General features: G+C 34.5%; 1 protein-coding gene across 4 annotated transcripts in view; it reads right to left on the bottom strand.

The window, feature by feature from the left end:
* The window catches only part of LOC107038495 (voltage-dependent calcium channel subunit alpha-2/delta-3), a 33,248-nt gene extending 23,021 nt beyond the window's left edge, over positions 1-10,227 (bottom strand). For all 4 annotated transcript variants that reach the window (XM_015257635.1, XM_015257633.1, XM_015257634.1 and 1 more), the window contains exons 1-6: positions 9,146-10,227; positions 8,567-8,648; positions 8,375-8,488; positions 6,061-6,283; positions 5,224-5,355; positions 1,963-2,544 (exon numbers count right to left, since the gene is read on the bottom strand). In XM_015257635.1, the coding sequence (XP_015113121.1) occupies positions 1,963-2,544; positions 5,224-5,355; positions 6,061-6,283; positions 8,375-8,488; positions 8,567-8,648; positions 9,146-9,243 (1,231 nt within the window). In that variant the 5' untranslated portion in view covers positions 9,244-10,227. The remainder of the gene's footprint in view (positions 1-1,962; positions 2,545-5,223; positions 5,356-6,060; positions 6,284-8,374; positions 8,489-8,566; positions 8,649-9,145) is intronic.
* Positions 10,228-21,786: the final 11,559 nt, after the last annotated feature.

A 21,786-nucleotide genomic window follows, 5' to 3' on the forward strand; every position in this document is an offset into this window, starting at 1 on the left:
TAGATTTTTCCTATATCTTTAAAATTTATCATTATGTCGATTTATGCTGGTGCGGCGTGGCGCATACGACGCGACCAACGGTGTTCATAACTTTTGCGCGACCAACGGAGTGTTAAGCATATTGGACCGTCGTCTCCATTTTATGCTTCTGGCATTTGCCAAGCACAATCGGACAATGAACTCTGTTCTTTCCCGTACGCATTCTTACTTTTTTGCATTTATAGAACGTATGGGTACCATACATTCAATTGAAAGCCCAGTAATTTCGATAACTGATAGTAATCTTCCCTTAATTTAAGGAAATGTAGTTTTTTTCCTCTTCGAAATGCAATAAAATGTCCATCGATCCCATGAAACGCATTGGAATTTTTCTCATCTTTAAGTTATTATCAAACTTGATCGTTTCAAACACTGGTACTGGAAAATTTTATTCTTTCACAAACACTGGATGATTCGCTCCACCTGTAAAACTAGTCGCTCTTCAAGTATGAAAAAAACCTATAGAAATTTTCTATACGGATTGCGTATATAAATTCTATAGGATTTCCGTGTATGATATTCGGATATTTCTATACGAATATTTTCTATACGAATTATTTGTATACATAAATTTTTACATAAACTTTTGTTTTCGTGCGAAAGATGTCTAAACGCTCCAGAGAAAAACGTAGAGAAATGTCGCAACTCCATACAAAATGTTTTTATACATGTGGCAGTGGATCGTATAGGATCAAATCTATAGAAATCATATAGAAAAAATTTGTATAAAAAATATCCGTATAGAAATATCCAAATATCATATACAAAACTCCTATAGAAATTCTATACACAATCCGTATATAAAATTTCTATACGATTTTTTCATACGCGTTGGATCTTATTTGTTGTTTATTGAATTTTTTATAACAAAGGTATTCGGTCAGTATTCTCTGAACGCACGCGTTGGTGGAAATATAGGAGAGATTCGGGTAAAACGGACACTTTTGACTTTTTTCAAAATGTTAATGAGGGGTTGAAATGTTGATAAAATTTAATAACTTTGTTTTCAATACAAAGAACAATTCTTTCCCTTTGTGACGAGCCTAAACTGAGCTCAATTGATCAATTTGTTTCTGAGTTATGAATAATTTTAAAAAAGTCTAAAGTGTCCGTTTTACCCCACCCTCCCCTACTATTGTAAAATACTTTTGATGGGTGTTTTCGCCAATTATTGATATAGTTTCGTACGTTAAAAAATTTGATTTCGTTGAGGCTTCTCATATGAGTTTCTTATTGTTAAAAAGAGGTAAATTTTTTTGTGTTTTCATTTTTTTTCAATTTTGTTCTGCTTACTACGTCATTTTTTTGTGTTTTGAGTTCTTCACGAAACCTTTTGTTGCAGTAGAGGTATTTTTTTTCGTTTTCAACATATATTTCCGACGGGAATTTCCCATTCCTTCGATTGAACATAGTTTAGATCCCTGCATCGGAAATGGCTTAAAATTGCTGGAAAAGTTAAAAAACGGGTACTGTACTCTGCTCCCAGCACGATTGCAGATTTTTTTTTCTCATTCGAAATGACAATTTCACGAATTATATAAAAAAATCAGAGTAAATTCTTCCTTCGTTCTATAAAAAATCGTCTTTCCTTCGATCGGGTTTTGAAAATTCTTAACAAAAAGCCTTAACAAAATCATAATTCTGAAGATAGAGTCATACCGTTAAATAATTGGCAAAAATACCCTAATAAACTTTTTGGATTCCCACAATTTGGTCAAATACTTCCGATACAAGTGGGTTTAGAGCCAGATATGAAAAAACTTTCTTGGAATCCATGAAATTCTAGATATAAAAAATCTCGTTATAAATTTCCCGAAATCTCTTGCTTTCAAAAATATTCGCAAAATTCGTTCCAATACCGCTTTAATGTCAATTATACCCCCTCAACGAAACCCTTCATGCAAGGATTTTATTTCAATATACCTTTGTTGCCGCAGGCCATCTCTTTGAGCTCTGGACTCTTGTCTCCTCCCACCAGATACGTAAAAATCCTGACAGGCATATGAGGCCAGTTATATTTCTTAATAAGATCTGCTGTAGCAGCTTCAGTATTGGCAGTAATTAGCATGATTGCTTGATTACATTGGCTTCCCAGTCCCGACCTGTTGTACCTATGCAGAACCTCGAAAGCAACGCTTAGGGCCGCCGAAACATTGGTATTGGACTCGGCCTGCACCGAGGGTAGTGTCGTTTTCATCTCTTTAATATTCTCCGGAGATCCTTGGACTAGAGTGTCCTTGAAACATCTCACAATTTCTTCGACGCTGTTTCCATATCGGTAGACATTTACGTAATCATTGGACGAGAGCGTATCCAAGATACTTCTAACAGTAGCTATCGTCAAACTTCGAAGTTTTCTAGAGGAAAAACTCGCAGCATCGACGAGAATGGCTAGGTCTTTGGGGCTTGTCGCACCACCGACAAACCAGTTCATCGTACGAAAATCAGACACGTCAGGCATGTCTTCTGGATCGTTTGAGAACTTTCTTGGAGGCCAGGCAATGGCTAAACAAAAATAATTTCGATTATCACATGGCTTCGCGTACTGAGAATAAAAAACTAGTTACTTTATTTTAGAAGAAGAATCCCTAATATTCCAAATAAACAACTTACTTATTGCAAATGAGAACAGTTATCAAATCAAGATCCGTTGAGTTCTCTAATTAAGAACCTTTGTATTCTTAAACTATGAAAATTCGAAAGGACTGAAATTTGAACCTAATCGCACATAAATTCAATATTAATTGAACCAAGGTATCAGGGGATATTCTATAAATACCAAAGGATATATAAAGACTAAGGAGCTACGCCCCCTGCTTGCGCCGCACGCCAACCCCCATGTCTCGCATGAAAAAATTCAATAGAAAACTTAGCAAATTCGCTAGAAAATTGGAATTCTATTGAAAAAATTCCATTTGTTTTTCATGCTGATTCTATTGAATATTAAATAAGAAAAACTCAATAGATTTCGAATTTCTGTTTGAATTTTTCTTCTAATTTTTTTCTATTAGAATTATTGGGCACAAATTTTCACAAAGTTTTTTCCGCTGGATTTTGTTTTGCATTGTAGAATTCGAGTGCGAAAAACTTAGAAAATTGGTGCCCCACCATTCTTATAGAAAAAAACTCGAGAGAAAAATTTAAACCGAAATTCGAAATCTATTGGCTTTTTTCTTATCGAATATCCAATAGAATCAGCGCAAAAACCAAATAGAATTTTTCAACAGAATTCCAATAGAAATCCTATAGAAACCCCATAGAATTCCTATAGGATTACAATAGAATTTTCTAGCGAATTCCCTAGATTTTCTATTGAATTTTTTTATACGTGATGATCCCAATAATCCTCATTCTGACCCTCGTTATACCCCTCGTGACCCTTATTTTGATCTTTCATTTCTGACCCTTAATTTTGGAGTCTTAATTTCGAGCACCAAATTTTCATCACTAAAGTCGATTTGGATTTTTACAATTTGAAGAGATATTGAGACCCTTATTTTAATCCTTGTGACCCTTATTTAGTGTCTGACCCCCATGACCCTTATTTGGATCCTTAATTTGACCCTTGTGACCCTTATTCTGACCCTTGTAACCTTTACTTAGTAAGGTCTTAATTTCGAGTACCGAATTTTTATCACTAGAAGTCGATTTGGATTTTTATAATATAGAGAGATGAGTAGACTAATTTCGGAAAATGCAAAATGGTCAATTTAAGAATGAGAATGTTTTTAATTTGAGAACCTGAATATTCTTAAGGATATCCAAGTACTTTGGTTAATTTTTTTCCACTGAAATACTTTTATACTTTTACAATCGAACATCAGAGCTTTCTCTGAATGTAAATCTCGATATTGAACCGTTAGAAACCGTTTTAACAGTCTGAAAAAAAATCAAAAAGGTTACTTTTGGAGGAAGATTGATGAAATAATTAAAAAAGTACATTTTTTATAAATAATTGATAAACAATCAATTTTCCACAAATTTATTCATATTCAAAATTTCATGTTGATTTCATGCCTAAAAAATTAGGTTTCTGAACGTTTGAACAATTTCAGTTATTTATTTATAAATAAATAACAACGGTTTAGAAAATGAAATAATTCTGGGCAAAATGTAATTTGAATGACGCTAAATGTTCATAATTGTTTTTCAAATTTTTCTCACGGAATTTACTTGACAAATTTCATGATTGAAAATGGTTGAATCTATAGTGTGGTCCGTACCAAATTGTAAAAGATACTTGGATATCCTTAACTCAACAACCCAAAACATCTGAATTCCAGAACCAAGATTTCCTTAAAATGAGAGCAAATCTGTCTCAATTTAAGTATTATTATACAACATTGAAGTAAAAATTTAGTAGCGAAGCGATAAACCGGGTCAAGTCGTTTTTGACTATTGGCCAGTTTTTGAAGAATATCTCATAACCCAAAAGAGATAGAAAATTTTTTGTCAGGACCTTTTTTGTAGATCCAATTGAGGGTTATAAAAAAAGTCATGAGAAAAATTTTGCTATCTCTCTTAGATTCCGAGATATTCAGCAAAAAACTGACAAAAAAGTCAAAATCGACTTAACCCGCTTTACCGCTTTGCTATTGAATTACTAACAGCTAGCTATTTCTCGGATTTTTTGGGAATATAATTTCCAGTGTGCTTTATTTACTAGATTTCAATATATCAGAGTTCTGGAATTCAGATATTTTCACTGGTAACTATGAATTTTTTCTCTGTGTATCTGAATTGAAAAGATAAATTTTGGGACCTCAATTATGAGAGAAATAGTTGAAAATCAGTAACGGGAAATCTAGTAGAATGAGTTATCAATCCCATTGTGACCCTAAAAATCATCACATTTAATCGATCCAAACCCCTATTGAATTTTTTTTTCTCCTAACAGCCTACTGAATCGGAATTTTCATAAGGTAATTTAATTAGGCTCAATTTCTCGGTTGTAATTCCCTGAACGGATTCTCTGAATGACTTTTTCGTAGCCAATCCATATTGACAAAAATGATCTGGTTAACGGATTGACGATGTTCTAACGAACAAATTGTTCCCAAATAAGATCTTGTTATGTTATGCAAGTAATTTCCCGGTGTCTTTCACATTATAAACATCCCAAAATGCTTCATGTCATCTCGAATTCAATTAGTTCCGCTCGGATTCCTAGAATGTCAGACGTACCTGGAAAACGTCTTAAAAATCCAGCAGTTGCTCCAAAGTATTGCCAGGAGAGAGTGGGATCACTCTCGTAGTTATTAACGAAGAGGGGATCCAGGTGGTCACTCCACTGAAGCCCGACAGCAACTTCGCTATCTACAATTAATGGAGAATACATTTACGGTTAAGATACAGTTCACTGGTAATCAACTAACCATTGCAAACAAAAATATTCAAATTAAATTAAATTGAGGAATCTGGATATATTGCGAGAGCATCGTGGAAACGATTCTAGGAGAAAACTTCGGAATATTTTTTTACAGCTTAGGCAATCTGCCATCGAATGTTTAGTGGTGATTCCTTGTGAAATTAGTCGTTTCGGATTTTATGACGAAGTTGCTTTACACCAAAAATTGGAATTCGATGATCTCTACAATTTTTGTTTGCCAATGTTCACTAATATTCTGTGACGCAACCTCAGGATTATTAGATTCCCTTCCATCATACCATTTTGATTTGCTGATAACAATTTCAGATTTTTTTCATTCCAAGACATATTCACATAAAATTAAAAAATAATAGTTCACAAAGTTTCAAGATTTCTTTGTTTTTTTCATTAATTCAATTTTATTAATAAGATTTCTTTTTTTTCCCTTAAATTCCAAAAATTACTGTTGAATTATCACGTAAACGGTATTCATTAGACATTTGGAATTTCTGGATGGAGTCAAGATGTAAAAACCTCAGGCCTAAATTGTTGTTCGCAATTTTCTTTGCATTTTTTTATCCAGCTACAATATCCTAATTGGATATTTACATAGATGTGGTATATATACTCGAAATTGCAAAGCAATCGCTCACCAGAATCTTTAACCCCCGGAGGTAGGAGTACACCCGACATGCTCAGATTAACTGGCAAATTGTCAAAGTGTCGATGAACTGAGAGCAGCACCTCACGAGGATGCGGTGTCCCCTTTACATCACTAGTGAATCTGTTGATATCGTGGGAGCTGTAATACCTCGGTGAAGTATTCGCCTCCCTCGAGGAAGAGACAGCAGCTTGCTCGGCACTTTCCATCAGCCTCTGTCAAGTTTGTTTACAACATTTTAGGCATTGTGTTATTATCAAGTGAAATGAGCTATGCCACGTAACATGCCAAGAAGCTTCTTTTTCTTCCGAATGGAAATTTTGTTTTTGACCGATTTTCCCATTTTCTAATTTTGATTGCAAATCAGTAGCGAAGTGGTAAAACGGTACAAGTCATTTTTGACTATTGACCAGTTTTCAATGAATATCTCGGAATCTAAGGGAGATAGCAAAATTGTTGTTATAACCTTTTTTGTAGAGCCGATTGAGCACTACAACAAATGTAATTACCAAAATTTCGCTATCTTTCTTAGATTCGGAAATATTCCTCAAAAACTCAACTGGGAGATAAGTCGACTTAAGGGGAAACGGAACCCCTGTCTATATGAACTTTTTGAATTGTATTTTCTCCTGCAATTATTATTTTTTATTTATGAAACTACTTCGTGGACTCGACAATGCAATGATCCAGTCGATAAAGTAGTTTCATAGATATAAAGTAATAATTGTAGGAGAAACACAATTCTAAAAATTCATATAGACACAGGGGTTCCGTTTCCCCTTTAACCGTTTTACCAGTTCGCTACTAAAATAGTCTAAAATGTTATGAAACGTGAAGAAATGATGTTTTTATGGTCACGCCTGTATGTATGTATCCGACAACTTGGATTTTTGGGTGATTAATTTTTAGAAAATTCAACATAAATACGGTGAAATTTGTAGATAATAATCTGAAATGTTGGATTATTGTAGCTGTTATTGAGCTCAACTTTGGCGCGCTGTTTCAGCCCGATCGGTCCTGTAGTTCTTGAGATATAACAACTTGTTTAAATTTCGTTTTTCCTCAATATCTCGAAACCTACTGTACTGATTTCCATTTTTTTTTTTTCAAAATACTCGTCTCGATGGCCTCTATGTAGGTCAATCAGAATATACAGATTTTTGAATTCACAGTGTGAAATATTACGATTTTTCCGTTTTTCATGGAAAATCTCGTACGCACGATAATTTAAGAAAAAGCGGAGATCGCAAGTTGCAATTTGGTATGGTTCTAGCTCTTTTAATACTAAAGGTTGGTATTTTCGATGGGCATAATCGGCCGAGCGGTTCCTGAGATATGCAACCTTTTGAATAAATATATTTCTTCAAATATCTCATAAACTATTTGACGGATTTCAATTTTTTTTTCAAAATACTCGTCTCGGCAGCTACTATCTGGATCAATTATGTATCCGTTCATACAAAGTTTCTGAGATATCCCCGTTTTTTCGTTTTTAAATTTTTTTCATTTTTGTACGTATGATAACTTGAGCAAAAATGGAGATAGCAAGTTGACATTTGAATTTGGTATGCTTATAGCTCTTGCAATACTGAAGGTTGGTATTTTGGATAGGCGCAACCGGCGGAGCAGTTTCGGAGATTTCAATCTTTTTTATAACTCTTTTCCATTAACAGGTTGAATATTTTTCTGTAGATACCCGGTAACATGTGGTTAGAATTGTATGTCTGTCACAATAGAATTGGTAGGAATAAAAAAAAAGAGACTAATGATGCAAAAAGTAACGGTCATATGCCTTCTGTCGGGTAGGCTCGAACCCCTGCTTGTTTTTGGAAAGGGGAAATACAGCAAAAATGGTGTTGTTATAATATCCCCTCGTATTAGTCATCACTGAGATGATTCAAAACAGAAGATGAGTTTAGTTGGTATCATATCATCAGTTTTACGTAATTATTCCCGGAAGAAGCGAGTTTATGAAGCAAAGGTCGAAAGACGTTTTCGATAGCTGGGAAAATACTCGATAGGATCGAGTTTGTGATGATTTCTTCTCACATATTTTAGAGATAACTTAGTAATCGAAACATTGACTTGCATTGACGCAATTACGCAATCATTTTTCGTCATAGAAGTTATCTCCTAAAAAATGTTTTAGTTTCCACCAAAAAAATTTAATTCTTATTTTTTAAAGCCCCACTTATAATCAAAATATTAAATACTTCGGTCGTTCCCAAGCGTCTGACCACATCTCTACTAGATCTACTCCGCGCCCAGCGCAGAAATGCAAGTAGGAGTAGAAAAATCTAATGTACCATAACTGCGTTCATCTTGAAGTCCAACATATTCTTCACCTCAGCAGCCATTTCCCTCACCAACACAAGTCCATCCTTCTTGTTTACAGTAGTTTCCCCATCATTATGATATTTCTGAAAATAAAAATGACAAGTGGATATCCTCCACCACAACTCCCTCTCCTATCGGAAATACTCCACTATGAAACTTACTCGCTGAATCTCCGCTAGTTTCGTCGCCTGTTTTCCAAACTCCCACAAATCCACTCCAAACTTGAGCGCCCAATTTCTCACCCTGCAAACAATGTGAGCATCAGGTTGTTGAATTTCCTGCTTTACTTTTTTTGCATCTTCAATCATCCCCTCTATCAACATCCCCATTGAAAACACATTGAATAATGCATCTCAAAAGTTTTCAATCAAGATAAATTAAAAATAATCCATATGGTTTTACAAATAGCTTTGAAAGAGATAGATTTACAAGTTTATCAGAAGACCCTCCTCAATAAAAATTTCGAAATCAATAAAAAATCTCTTACAAAATTTCCCAAACCCGTCCAATCACTATAAATATATTCAGAATAATCTTCACATCTCTAGGCAATAAAACCAAGATTCAAAGTTCAGTCGAAGATAAACAAAAAATCTGCATCTCCACAAATTTCAACTGTCCCTCCATGCTTCTTATAAATAGCTATTACATCATTGGTCAAAAGAACCCCTCCGTACGATCGAACAAAACGACCGAGTTGTCGTCCCATTACTAAAGTTTTAAACAAAAGCCAAACTTACTCATTGTGCGGTATGTCCTCCTCCTGTTGACGACTGATTCGAATGGTGATAAAAAAAAATATGCCAAGGCATAACGTCCACTTTGCCAACTGACGCATCGCGTCTCTTTTATTCTCTTCAACACGTTATCTAAGTCTACGTTTCAAATATCTCACAATTGTCCAATATTCTCAATTAAACAATCTAGACATAACTTTATTTATTGCCGAATAGTATCGTCAATAACCCTATACCCATATTAGGCCACATTAGCCCCACCGGTACAATTGAAATCTCCCTGATTATTACAATTTATTATTCATTGTCTATTAAATTATGACATTTGATTGTTACTCCATCATCACTCATTCCCCACAGACCAACGTTACCGTGACCATTCATGTATCTCAAGTATTGACAGACTATTTTTTCGCCGGTATGCAGACATGCAAAAATCCATATAGGCCGCTTACGATTTCAAAACCAAGCTTTCAACTGTCTGTTACCCGTTATTACCTACAACTAATTGTCAAAAATAATTTAACAAATACATTTCAAAGTCATCACCATGAAGTATCAAACAATGAGGGATTTAAAATTGACACTTCTTTTTCCCTCTGCGTTCACACGTACACTCGTTTCTCGTTTCAGTGCCCCTCTTCGCCCCAATACCCCAACGAAAAGCTCCTCCGGGTGTACGCGTTGCCCCTCCCACGTTGCCGTCAGTCAATATGCACCGTCTCCCCAAATGCTCACTATTTTTTCATTCCACATTGACTATAATTCTCCCTCATCCTCAATTAATTTGAAATTTCTAGATTTAATTAATTCAATTGAATTTGTTCCTTCTTTCTGCGATTTTAATCATTTCTAGGATGTCACTCACTCTCTCCAGTCCTTCCTCATAGTCAAAACACCCGTGCGGTGGTCACTCTTCACCTTTAAACACTCATCCCCTTGATTAAAGTTCACTTTTAATACTTCAGATTGACGAAATACAATCAGCAGACATTTAGCTCGATCCTTGGGTAATTTATTTACTTCAAATGTCGAATGAGAATCACATAACGAGGCGCAAAAATATAAGCATCTTCTTCACCCGACCATCAAGCCTTCAGAATGCGCGCGCGCATTAACTCTTACTACGACTACAAGCGCTCGAGGTTTTCGGGGGGAGTGAGGGAGGTGGTATTGTACGAGCGAAACGGAGATAGATATACAACGAAAAGAGAACGACTATGGGCTCCGTACGGAGCTTTATCCAGGAGGGACGGTACATGTATTAGTTTCCCCAGTGTTGGGTGGTGAGGGTTGAAGGCGCGAGAGGGGGGTGAGTCTGACACTACTACACCTATCAGCCATTACGTTGAGCTTTTGGGTATAGCGCAACCCTCGAGGCACTCTGGTGAGTGCCAAGACGAATGGGGGGAAAAGGTTGCGAGAGGGGCTTGACCAGGACCAAACCCGTGCACAACCGTTGCGCATAGTTTCCCAGTGCGCAAGCTCACCATCATTGATTTAAAGCACTGAGGTAGAGGGGGGGAGTACACAGGAGTATATCTGTAGCGGATTTGTAGGAGGAGGTAAGTTGAAAAATTTTGTGCATATTATTTTACGAATATTTGAGGGAATTGGTCGGTTCAGAGGGAAATGTCACAAGACCTTCCTTGTAGAGGATTTATTTTCCGAGGCATAAGGTCTCTTGACATTTCACTCAAAATGCCGTCATTCTCGGAGATATTCGGTAAATAATTCGAAGGTATATTTCGACGTTATATCCTTTTACCATCAAAACGCCGAGAGCCTTACGCGACTTTCTCGGTGGCGCTGGCAGGCACAACCCCACCCACCTTCTTTTCTCGTAAGACCATTTCCGAATCTCGTACGCAAGCCCCCCGAAAGGGTCTCACCATCCTTCTACACCAACTCCATCGCTCTGTCTGTCTCTTTTCCTCGCGCTCGTCTACGCCATTTTATGACACTTCAGTGGATCCCTCTGTCTCTCCCAGTCTCGTTTCTCTTCTCTTCTCACCGTCAACTCGACCTCACCCTCGGCACACACCAACCTACATCGCTCTTCGCGCATTCACACAGAAACTCAGAGAGACAAGAGAGATGGATAAACGGTGTAAGAGAGATGGATAAATCTTTTGCCATCTTTCTTACCCCTCGCTACCTTCTTGGCTGCACTTTCTACAACCCTCTCTGCGGTCTGGCGGGTTATTGTTATCATTATCGGGGCTGGGTGTAATCATAAGGATATGCTAAAGCCTCACAACTTGTTTTATGATCCATTTATGGGTGCATTGTTATGATTGTTTGCGGCTTTTTTCTCTCTGTAGACAAAATAATGCATGAGTTTAGCGCTGAAGAATTTAGAGCTGCTCGATGATGAATCTCTGGGTTTTTGTGGTGTTGGGGTATTTCGTTGTCGACTTTGGGCCAATCGATTTTTATTATACCGAAGTTTTCTTCAACCTGCTCGTTTTTTATCGGTCGACATGCCGGTGGGCGCCATGTACACTCCTTCCTTCTTAGCATTCTCTCTTTCTTCTTCACCTCTTCTTCTAACGTCTCAGGGGCTTCGTCAATCGTTCAAAAGTTTTGGCACATAGTGGCCCATCCCTTATTCTATTGGGATTACATGCACGGAAGTTGCACGACCAAGAATGGCTGATCGCCGAGGTCTCGGTGTACTTTCGTCCTTGAGGTTGACGTAATTATTACGTGATGATTTTTTTCTAATATGTTATAGAAGTAAGAAGCCAGTTAGGTGATGGTGATGGAAAAAAGTTATTTCTTGTTTGCTTCCGAAGTGGAAGCTTTGTAATCGTTCAAATTTAAGTTTTGGATTTTTCATGTTATATAGACCCATTTTGATCCAAAAAGTCCGAAAATGCAATTTCTAAACCTCGCCCGTAGGTGTATGTGGATGTGTGTAGGTATGTAACATAGATTTTCCTCAATTGTTCGCTAATGAATGGATGGACTTGAATTTTTTTTTTCAAATGTAGGTATTGTTGAGCCCAATCGATCGCCATTAATTAAAATTTAATTCATTTCTGAATTTTTTAAATTTTTTAAATTTTCAAAAATTGTTTTTTTCAGGATAATTTTAAAAAAATCTTCTGAATTGATTGAATGAAAGCTTTAAAAAACTGTTTGCATGTCCCTTTGATCGAGTTCGAAGATGAAGGCGGTAGCAATAATCGCTATTTTAATTTATTTGAAAATTCGCAAGAATTTTGTATTTTTTGAAAATCAGAAATCCGGGGTTTTCTTTGAATATCGTGCTTCAAATGAATTCAATCATAGCTCAAAATATTTCTGTTAATGCCGTTAAATCGAAGTTACACGATGATTAGGATAGCTATATTGATTGATTTGATTTTTATGATGATGATCTTTCAAAATCATTCAAGTACGTACAAATAAAATTTTTCTATTAACATTTTATCGAAGGACTGAAGGGAGAGATAGAATCGTAACAAGGACAATCGGTTGTACCGAAGAAAGGGAAAATAAGAATAATGATGATGATAACATTCAACTAAGTTGAAATTCTGACAAAATTCGTTAAAGAGAAATGTTATTTAATTGAATAAAATGAGATAAACAATGAATTACACATGATAGAAGAAAATTATGTGCAAAATAACCATTCGAAATTAGCAATAAACATATTGCCAATTTATTAGCATAAATAACTATACTATATGCAATGCCAGAGAAATTTCCCCCTTGTTTTTTATGGAAGAGTTATTTCTTTATTCTGAAAATTGGGGGGGGGGGATTCCTTCAGAAGTGATTTGTTGCAAAAACTAGTTTTTGAAAGAAAATTTTCATCAAAACGCTTGTTTGAGGGCAGAAAGTGCCGGAATATAAAAAAAAAGGCTTGTTTCATATTTTCTCCCGGGATCACTCGTTATCGAAAAGATTGTATATTTATCGGAAAGTTGAGAATCATCTTGTTAGAAGTCTATTTCTTTGGCGCGATGGAAGGTGTCAAATTATTATTAACTGGATGCTCATCTAAGGAAGAGGCATTTATAGCTGAAAAAATTCTTCATAAAAAGATCACTTGATTTATTAGAATTTAATTTTGAGTCAATGTCTGTCCCCAAGGTCATCTACCACATTTATCAATCGGTTACCAAAGTAGAAGAATCATTTTCCCTCACATCACATCATCCATTTCTGAAATCATTGCAAACAATTATATTTTTGTTAATTAGGTGATTAGATTAAAAATGACTGCTTTTAGGGAAGGAAATTGAGAGATCGTTCCTGAGAATTCACAGAAATCCGTGGGAAAAAAATATCTTGATAATTTCTCTTAACATCGCTCATCACTTGGAACTTTCATTCACTCGCATTTTACTTTGAAATAAATGTTTGAAATAAATCTCGGACCTCGAGGGCGACAGTCAACTTTCAATAGAGATCTGTCTTGTATCTCTCATTTTTCTACCTGATGAGGAAGCTATCTCGAAAATTTTATTAATTTCGCAAAAAATTTAAAGGTATCCATTGACAATCGATTGAAAACTCTGGAGATTGGATAAAAAATCTACCAGAATTCTTCAACTTATTGTATTGACATATTGTCTATAAAATTTCTTCGGCTCAAATTTTTCAAGTTTTCTTGTTTGATTTTCTTGGTGAAAAGAAAAAAAAATTAGAATAAACAAAAATTATAAAATGTGAACCGAGGAAATTCTATAGAAAATATACCTCAATAATATCTCAATAGAATAAGTTCTATAGAAAAATCCAATTCTCGTGACTTTTTCTATAACTATTTTCTATTGAATATTTCAGGAGAGTCGCCTAGAACTTTAGAAAACCAATAGCAAGTTCAATAAAAATTAAATACAACTGTGTAGCGAAATCGCTAGGTTTTTTTATTAAATTTTTTCGTGCGTTTCACAATTGTGAATCATAGACGGTTTATTTATAAATGTCTGTAAAATCTGGAGAAATTAACAGATACTAAAGACAAAATTAAAAGATCTATTTTGAGATGATTAATTACCTCTATAAATCATACAAGAACATTGAGAGAACGATGAACAAGTCAGGGACGATGAATGCGTTTGTCAGTGCGTCAGGAATGGAGGATCCAGAGAATTTTGGGTGCTTCGGGAGGGGCAAGAGTGAAGGATGCGAGAACCTTGGAGTATGTAACCCTGACCCATAATCACGTAGCTGAATTAATCAATAGATCCAAAATTCATAGGTAGGATCGATGAATAATTTAACATCTACAGTTTCATGTTGACCGAACGACAGATTTGGAAATTTCCTCTAACCAAATTCTAATGAAAACTCTTATATATAATCATCAACTCTTATATGTAATAATCACTCATGCATGAAAAAAATTAATAGAAAATCCTAACGTATTTGTTAGGCAATTCTGTGGAACTTCTATTGGACATTTTATTAGTTTTTCGTCGAGTCTATCCCGACTATCCCTAAAGAAAATGTAAATTAAAAAATGTTTTCGAGGGAAAAATCAATAAATTTTCATCTTTCTATATAATTTATTCTATTGAGATATTTCTTGTAGAAATTCTTCAGCATGAATTTTCTACATTTTGCAGCCTTTTTTATTTTCTCATTGAAAGTTTAAAGCAAAAAAAAATAGAGAACATGAGCCGAGGAATTTCTATAAGAATAATCTCAGTAGATCAAGTTTTGCAGAAAAATCGAATTATATAGATTTGTCTATACAAAATTTTTTTTATCAAACATTGCTATGAGAAAAAAAACGGATGGAAAAGTTGTGGAATTTTTCAATAGGATTGGCAAAAAATGAAGAAATTTTTCAGAAGAAGTTCAAAAGTAGTTTTTCTATGAAATTCTCTCGTGCGTACTTGATTGAAGATATTTCTTTTCAACCCTAGACTGGTTACCTCGGAGAAAAACGTTGCACTGCGTCGTTGTTCATTTCTTATTATTGATTAACCGCGTGGAAAATTCCGAAAAAAATTGAATTTGTTGAATTTATTGAAGTATCTAGAAAATTATAGTATTTTTAAAAATAATTTTTATTTGAAATTCCTGAAGAAAATCAATCATTTCGAACAGACGAATCATTTTTTCGTTACATTTTTTTGTGAAAATGAAAGAGCATAAATGAAACGAAAAAAAAACTTTCTAATTCTGTGGAGTATAAGATACATTCAAAGAAAATTATGTCAATCGGATAAAAATAGGTAAAAGCCCGGTTTTAAAGCTAGAAAAGTGAAAAACGTCGTTTTTTGTTGATGCATGGGCAAAATCGATTGGGATAATTATTTTTTGCATTTTTTAACGGATTCCTAGCTCTATCAAAGACTTTCAAATCTTACCGACGTCGCCCCTTAAGGATATCGAGGTATATTTTACAGTTCGGTACAGACGCCAGACCTCAGTATAGATTCAACCATTTTCAATCATCAAATTTGTCAATTCAGTTGCGTGAGAAAAATTTGAAAAAAAAATTATGAATATTCAGTGTCATTCAAATTACATTTTGTACAGATCTATTATTTTTTTGAACATTCGTTGTTTATAGATAAATAATTGAAATTGTTTAAACTATCGACAACCGATTTTTTTAGGCATAAAATCGATTTCTGGTAAAATCCTGAATATAAGAAATTTTGTTACGATTCCGAACAAATGACTTTTATGGGGGACAATTCTTGGTTTATAAATTATTTGTACAAAATGCTAGCAATTTTAAAAAATTGCAATTTTTTAATCATTTCATCAATCTTCCTCCAAAAGTAAACTTCCTATTCTTTTTCAGATTTAAAACATGTTTTCCAATGGTTCAATATTGACATACAAAATTCAAGCCTGCAAAGTTTAAATTATTGTAAAATGTCCAGAAACTTAGGGTCAAATGGGGCTCAAAGGAAAGCTCTGATGTTCGACTATAAAAGTAGAAAAGCATTTAGCCGGAGAAAAAGTAGCCAAAGTATTTGGACATTCTTCAGAATCAAGCATAAGGATCGAACATTCCTCGGTGTAACCAATCAAAATGAAGCGAATAGAATTGCCGAAAAAATTGTGCAATCGGATTAGTTACACTCCTCGCAAGGGTCATATTTCGCGAGGATTATAGCTTACAAGGGGTGAATTTCACGTGGATGAAACGTCGCAAAAGTCCTCTACATTTTGAGAAGGTGATCATAAAAATAATCAGTAATGGATAAATTAATATTGAGATGGAAAACATGAAAATTGTACAAATTCTCTTCAGAAGAAAACATTAATTGTGATCGCATGACAAAGTTGAGACATGAATGCGAAAAAATGGTTCCTCCTTTGGATCGATTGGCCTTTTTTAGTGCCACAAACAAAACCGTGGTAAATTCAATAAAAGCCAATAAATAATGAGATTGACTTTCTCATAATAGAGATGCTTCTTGTGACTTTGGATCTTTGTGGCGTTTGACCCTCATGACATTCACCTCTTTTGAGGTATGACCCTTGCAACGTACGACTTTTGGAATGCATGAACGATGCCAGATTTGATCCTCGCAAGGCCACATTCCTCAATTGAACATTCCTCGTTTTCCCTATTCGACCCTTGTGTAATCATTCTTGAATGTCAAAATAGTATATTTCGTTACGAGTGCGGAAAAGCGTTTTATGGCTCGTGAGATTATTTTACTCGCCTTCGGCTCGTGCTATAAACCTCCCACGAGCCAAAAAACACTTTTCCCACGAGTATCGAACGATATTTTTCATCACAATGTGTGAAAAAGGAACTAAAAAGTTACTTTTTCACACAGCGTGATGAAAATGATGTTTCATGATTTCAATTATTACAAATCTTCGATAATCGCTAGTTGTAGTCGATGATATCGCTTTCAATCATGCAATCAACTTTTTTGGCAGTGGTAATCACTGCTATCACCGATCAATGTCATCAGGGCTGTATTCACATGTAATCAACTACATTTTTTGATCGTGGTGTCACTCCATTCCAATGAGAATAGCTCCTTGCGTAGAACACATTCTATTTTTTCTAATACCTGCCGAGTTCACTTTTCGGGGGTACAGCGGAGGTAAACGGTTTCTTAATTATTGAAATTGTTTTTTTATCGCTTCTGCATTCCACAGTTTTGTCATCTATATGTATAAGCCAAATTTAGCCGTTGTGGCCGATTATTATTAATATATTATGGAAAATTCGAAATTTGCAAAAATCTTCATAAAAATAAAGTCAACACATATAGCTATCTTAGTTTTATTTCAACTTTGAATTTAATTGAATTAATTTGAAGCATGATATCTCAAGATATCCTTGGTATTCCAATTTTCAAAACATTGAAAAATATTGTTGCCTTTATCTTCGAACAAAAAGGCTTATCGCCTTCATCTCCGAACTCGGTCAAAAGGGCATCCAAATAATTTTTATAAACCATCATTCAATGAATTCAGAACATTTTTTTAGGTATCGTGGGACAATTAATTATTGGAAAAATTCAAAAATCTAAAAAATTTTTGAATGAATTAAATTTTAATTAATGTCGATGGACAGGGCTCAACAAAACCTACATTTGAAAACAAGAAATTATTTAATTCCATTGATTCATTAGCGCACAATTGAAGAAAAACTTTGTCACACATATACACATACGTACGAATACGCTCTAAAAATTGCATTTTCGGAGTTTGTGGATCATAATGGGGCGATATAATACAAAAAAATCTGAAACTTGAATTTGAACGATTACAAAGCTTCCATTCGAAAGCAAAAATATAAAGAATTGGGGAATATCGTAGGGTGGATCGTCCAGTGCTTGAGCAACTAAAATACAATAATAACTCAAATATCGGACAATTTCATCAGGCTTCATGGAGTTGAGGCATAATATTATTGATTTGGGAAAGGACAGCTTAAATTTCAGTGAATTTATCTTTTTTTATTCATTCCGGCCGTACGGTAGCGTTTCGCGGACGCCATGCGTCCGTGAATCGTTGCTTACAGCCGTTATGACAAATAATATTGTTCGTCATATGGGCTAAAAAACTTTTCTAGCTCATATGATTGCAGCCCGAGCCGAAGGCCGAGGAAACTCATATTCGTTAGAAAAGTTTTTTTCGGCCTAATGACGAAATATACTATTTTGCTTCCGAATGGAAGCCTTGCTTTTGACCGATTTTTAGATTTTCTAATTTTTATTGCAAATGGTCTACAATGTTATGAAACGTGAAGAAATGATGTTTTTCCTTAATATCTCAAAAACTACTGCACCGATTTCAATTTTTTTTTTCAAAATACTCTTCTTGAGTATTTGATCCGCGGCCACTATGCAGATCAATCAAAATATATATTATATATCCGCTCATACAAAGTATCCGAGATATTCCCGTTTTCTCGTTTTTAAAATTTTTTCATTCTGGTACGCACGATAACTTGAGAAAAAATGAGGATAGCAAGTTGAAATTTGGTATGATCCACTTTTTTTTACTGTCAAGAATAATTGTCTGGCCAACAACGGAGGAGGAACCATTAACTACTTGCGAAAGTAACGAAAATGCGACGAATTAAGTAGTTCATCAGGTGTGTTGTTGACACTTCTCTTGAAATTTGGTATGATTATCGCTCTTACAATACTGAATGTTGGTATTTTGGATAGCCGCAACCGACCGGGCAGTTTCGGAGATATTGAACCTTTTGTATAAATCTATGGTTACGGTTGTATGCCTGTCCCAAGAATAGGAAATTGCTATGGATCCATCGGATAAGCTCGCACCCCTGCTTGTTTTCTAAATGAATACATCGATGCGTAAAATAACTGGACATCCAGCCCATTTTAAAACTTGCTTAATGCAATGACGAGGATGAATTTGAGAAAAAGACTGATTGAAAATACCTCAAACCTTCTTGAATGTCAAAAATTCTTTATTTTTATTTATATAAATTATAATATATATTTTTTGCATTCTTGGGCGAAGGACGAGAGCAAACACATATTTGAATACACAAGTATCGAAATGTATGTTTTCGCTGATGTTCTGTCCTTTTTGGTAATTTTGTTGTTTTAGTTCGCAAAGAGCGATTCAGATGTGTGGATTTAGTCGTTTCGGTTGTGATACAGTCAAGAGGGGGAAAGGAAATGAATGCGCGATGGTTGATGCGCCCCCGTAATTACAAAAATTCACTATCCCATGGCAAAACGAGTTGAGTCAAACAGAATAAAGTTCGTATTCATCCAGCGATTATCTCCGAAATTGAAAGTCAAGCAAAAAAACGTCTCCTGACATCACTAGAATTGATAAAAAAATTCAATATAATGCATATCAACTCAAACCGTTTTACCCCATATTCAAATCGTATTACATATTCAATGGAGGGATGCAAATGGTAAAGCCAATGATCTTATCAATATTTCTGATGAGATAAAAAAATATAGCCAGTGTCATCTAATCAATTACTCCCGCTACTTCTATCAATGAAACTTTCCTAATGATATTTCGCTAGATTCAACACTTCTGTGATCTTTATAGCTCCGCGGAAGACTCGAAATAATAGAAAGCTCCATAATTTGTGTCAATGTCATCATAATCGACCCACAATGGTCCACATCTATCCAATTTTTCCAGTAAAATAAACTAAAAGAAATTTATTAATTCGAATTTCATGTAGAAATTGCGTAACACAAGAATACTCATTCAAAATCATACAAATATTTTCCACAATAAAATGTACATCTAGAATAATGAGTAAATGAACAATTTCAGTCGTCTCTCTATATGGTACAGCAGCATTTAATGGGCTCGTACAAATTCTCATTAACTTGACTAACAGAAATTGCGCTAAGAGCAAAATAACTACCACTCAAGATTTAATTACAAAATTATTCCTAATGTTTTGTTTTTCCGAACACGTGATGAATGGTTTTGACCCTTCCATTATTTTACTATAAATATTGTTGGCTAATTCTTATAGTTATAAAATGTTCACCCTAACTTATTGATCCAAGGAAACAAGAGAAATCGAAATACAGTCGCTATTTTGTTGCGTTATCAGAAATATATAATATTTACCCAATGAATAATAACACTATACAATTACGATTGGGTAGAAAATTCGCGAAACACTTCTTTTTTTATTGGAAAAATGGTTTCGATTTCGATACAATTTCACGATTAATGGAATGGAATTGCGATTGCTTTGATATCGAAGATGATACATCTGGAGGATTCCACTCAGGTTTGAGTTTTTAAAGATTTTTATTCCCATCTAATGAAGAAATAGAACATTCATTTTAATCAATTAGCAGTTATTATAGTTCAAAAACCTCATTAAGTCTATGCAATGTCATTCGTGAGTCCCATTTTTCCCATCAGACAGGTGATCTTTTCAATGAATATCTCACATCAATTGATCAATCAATCATCAATTCTATAGGAAAGAATGGAAAAGGACAGGACATAATTCAAAACAGTTTAGCTGCATGAGTTATCAAGAGGCCTTCAGATTTTTTATGGCAAACGTTGTGATCCACCAATAGAGTTCATTAAAATTGATTTTGCCAATCGATTATTCTCACAGATATCTGCGGAATAGTTCGTAAAAATGAATGAACAAGATTAATCAATCAATTAATATTTATTGCAATACTCTGAGGTTAGTGGAGTACTTTTAAATTCTTTTCCCATCATTTTCGATTATCTTTCATTGAGTTCCGATGAACTGCATTCATTCAATCGTTCTACATCCCCTTGATATTAATCGTTAATGACTAAATATATTTCAACCATCTTAATCAACTCGGTATTACTTGATTTTAAATTGAAGCTCCTAATATCTATCAATTGAAAACAATATTATCATTGAATAATTTCCATCCTCAGTACGTAATCCCTCAATTTTAATGGCCAGAGGAATCCTATAAAAACAACAGGAATAATTTTTACATCGTACTAGTATTATACCCTCATCCTCAATTCAACATTAAATGGTCAGATTGTTTCACCCCCAAAATTATAATCTTCGAATTTTCATTCTGTTTGAAAAGGAAAATAATATATGCCCTCATTCGCTTAAAACCTCAAACACCATAAACTCATATATATACAACGCAATTGAACATTAAATCCTAATCATTACAGTCTCCGAAGAAATGTGATGATACTTGAAATTCGCTAAACTGTTATGTCTAAATAATTTATTAAAGAAAAATAAAGTGAATCCCAAAAATATAAAGAAAAAAATGTATGCTTAAACATTACTCAGGAAATTTTAATTTAACAAACCATGGAATCAATGAATCTCACAGACTATTTAAGAATAAAAAAAGGAATACTCCAAATCCAAAAGAAAGAAAATTTTCTCAATTCCATTTTTAAAAAAAGTTTAGTCTATTTTACAATAAAAAGCTTATATTTTTATCAACTTCATCGGTGAATATAGTAACAAATTTTACATTACATTTCTGAGTTGTGTTTATCCTTTTGTTTTTGCTTCATTCATTTATTTTTTTTTTGTTTCATTTTCGTTTTTGGTACCTCATTTATAGTAAACTTCGAGACCACTGTACAACAAAGAATTGAAAGTATCATCTCGATAAGACATTTATGGCTCGTTGTTGAACGGTGGATCGTGTGAATAGAAACCCCCCTTTTCCAATGCCCCCCCCCCCCCCCCCCCC

The sequence above is a fragment of the Diachasma alloeum genome, unplaced genomic scaffold, assembly GCF_001412515.2.
Source record: "Diachasma alloeum isolate Michigan unplaced genomic scaffold, Dall2.0 Dall_scaffold_00284, whole genome shotgun sequence".
Taxonomy (NCBI): Eukaryota; Metazoa; Arthropoda; class Insecta; order Hymenoptera; family Braconidae; genus Diachasma; species Diachasma alloeum.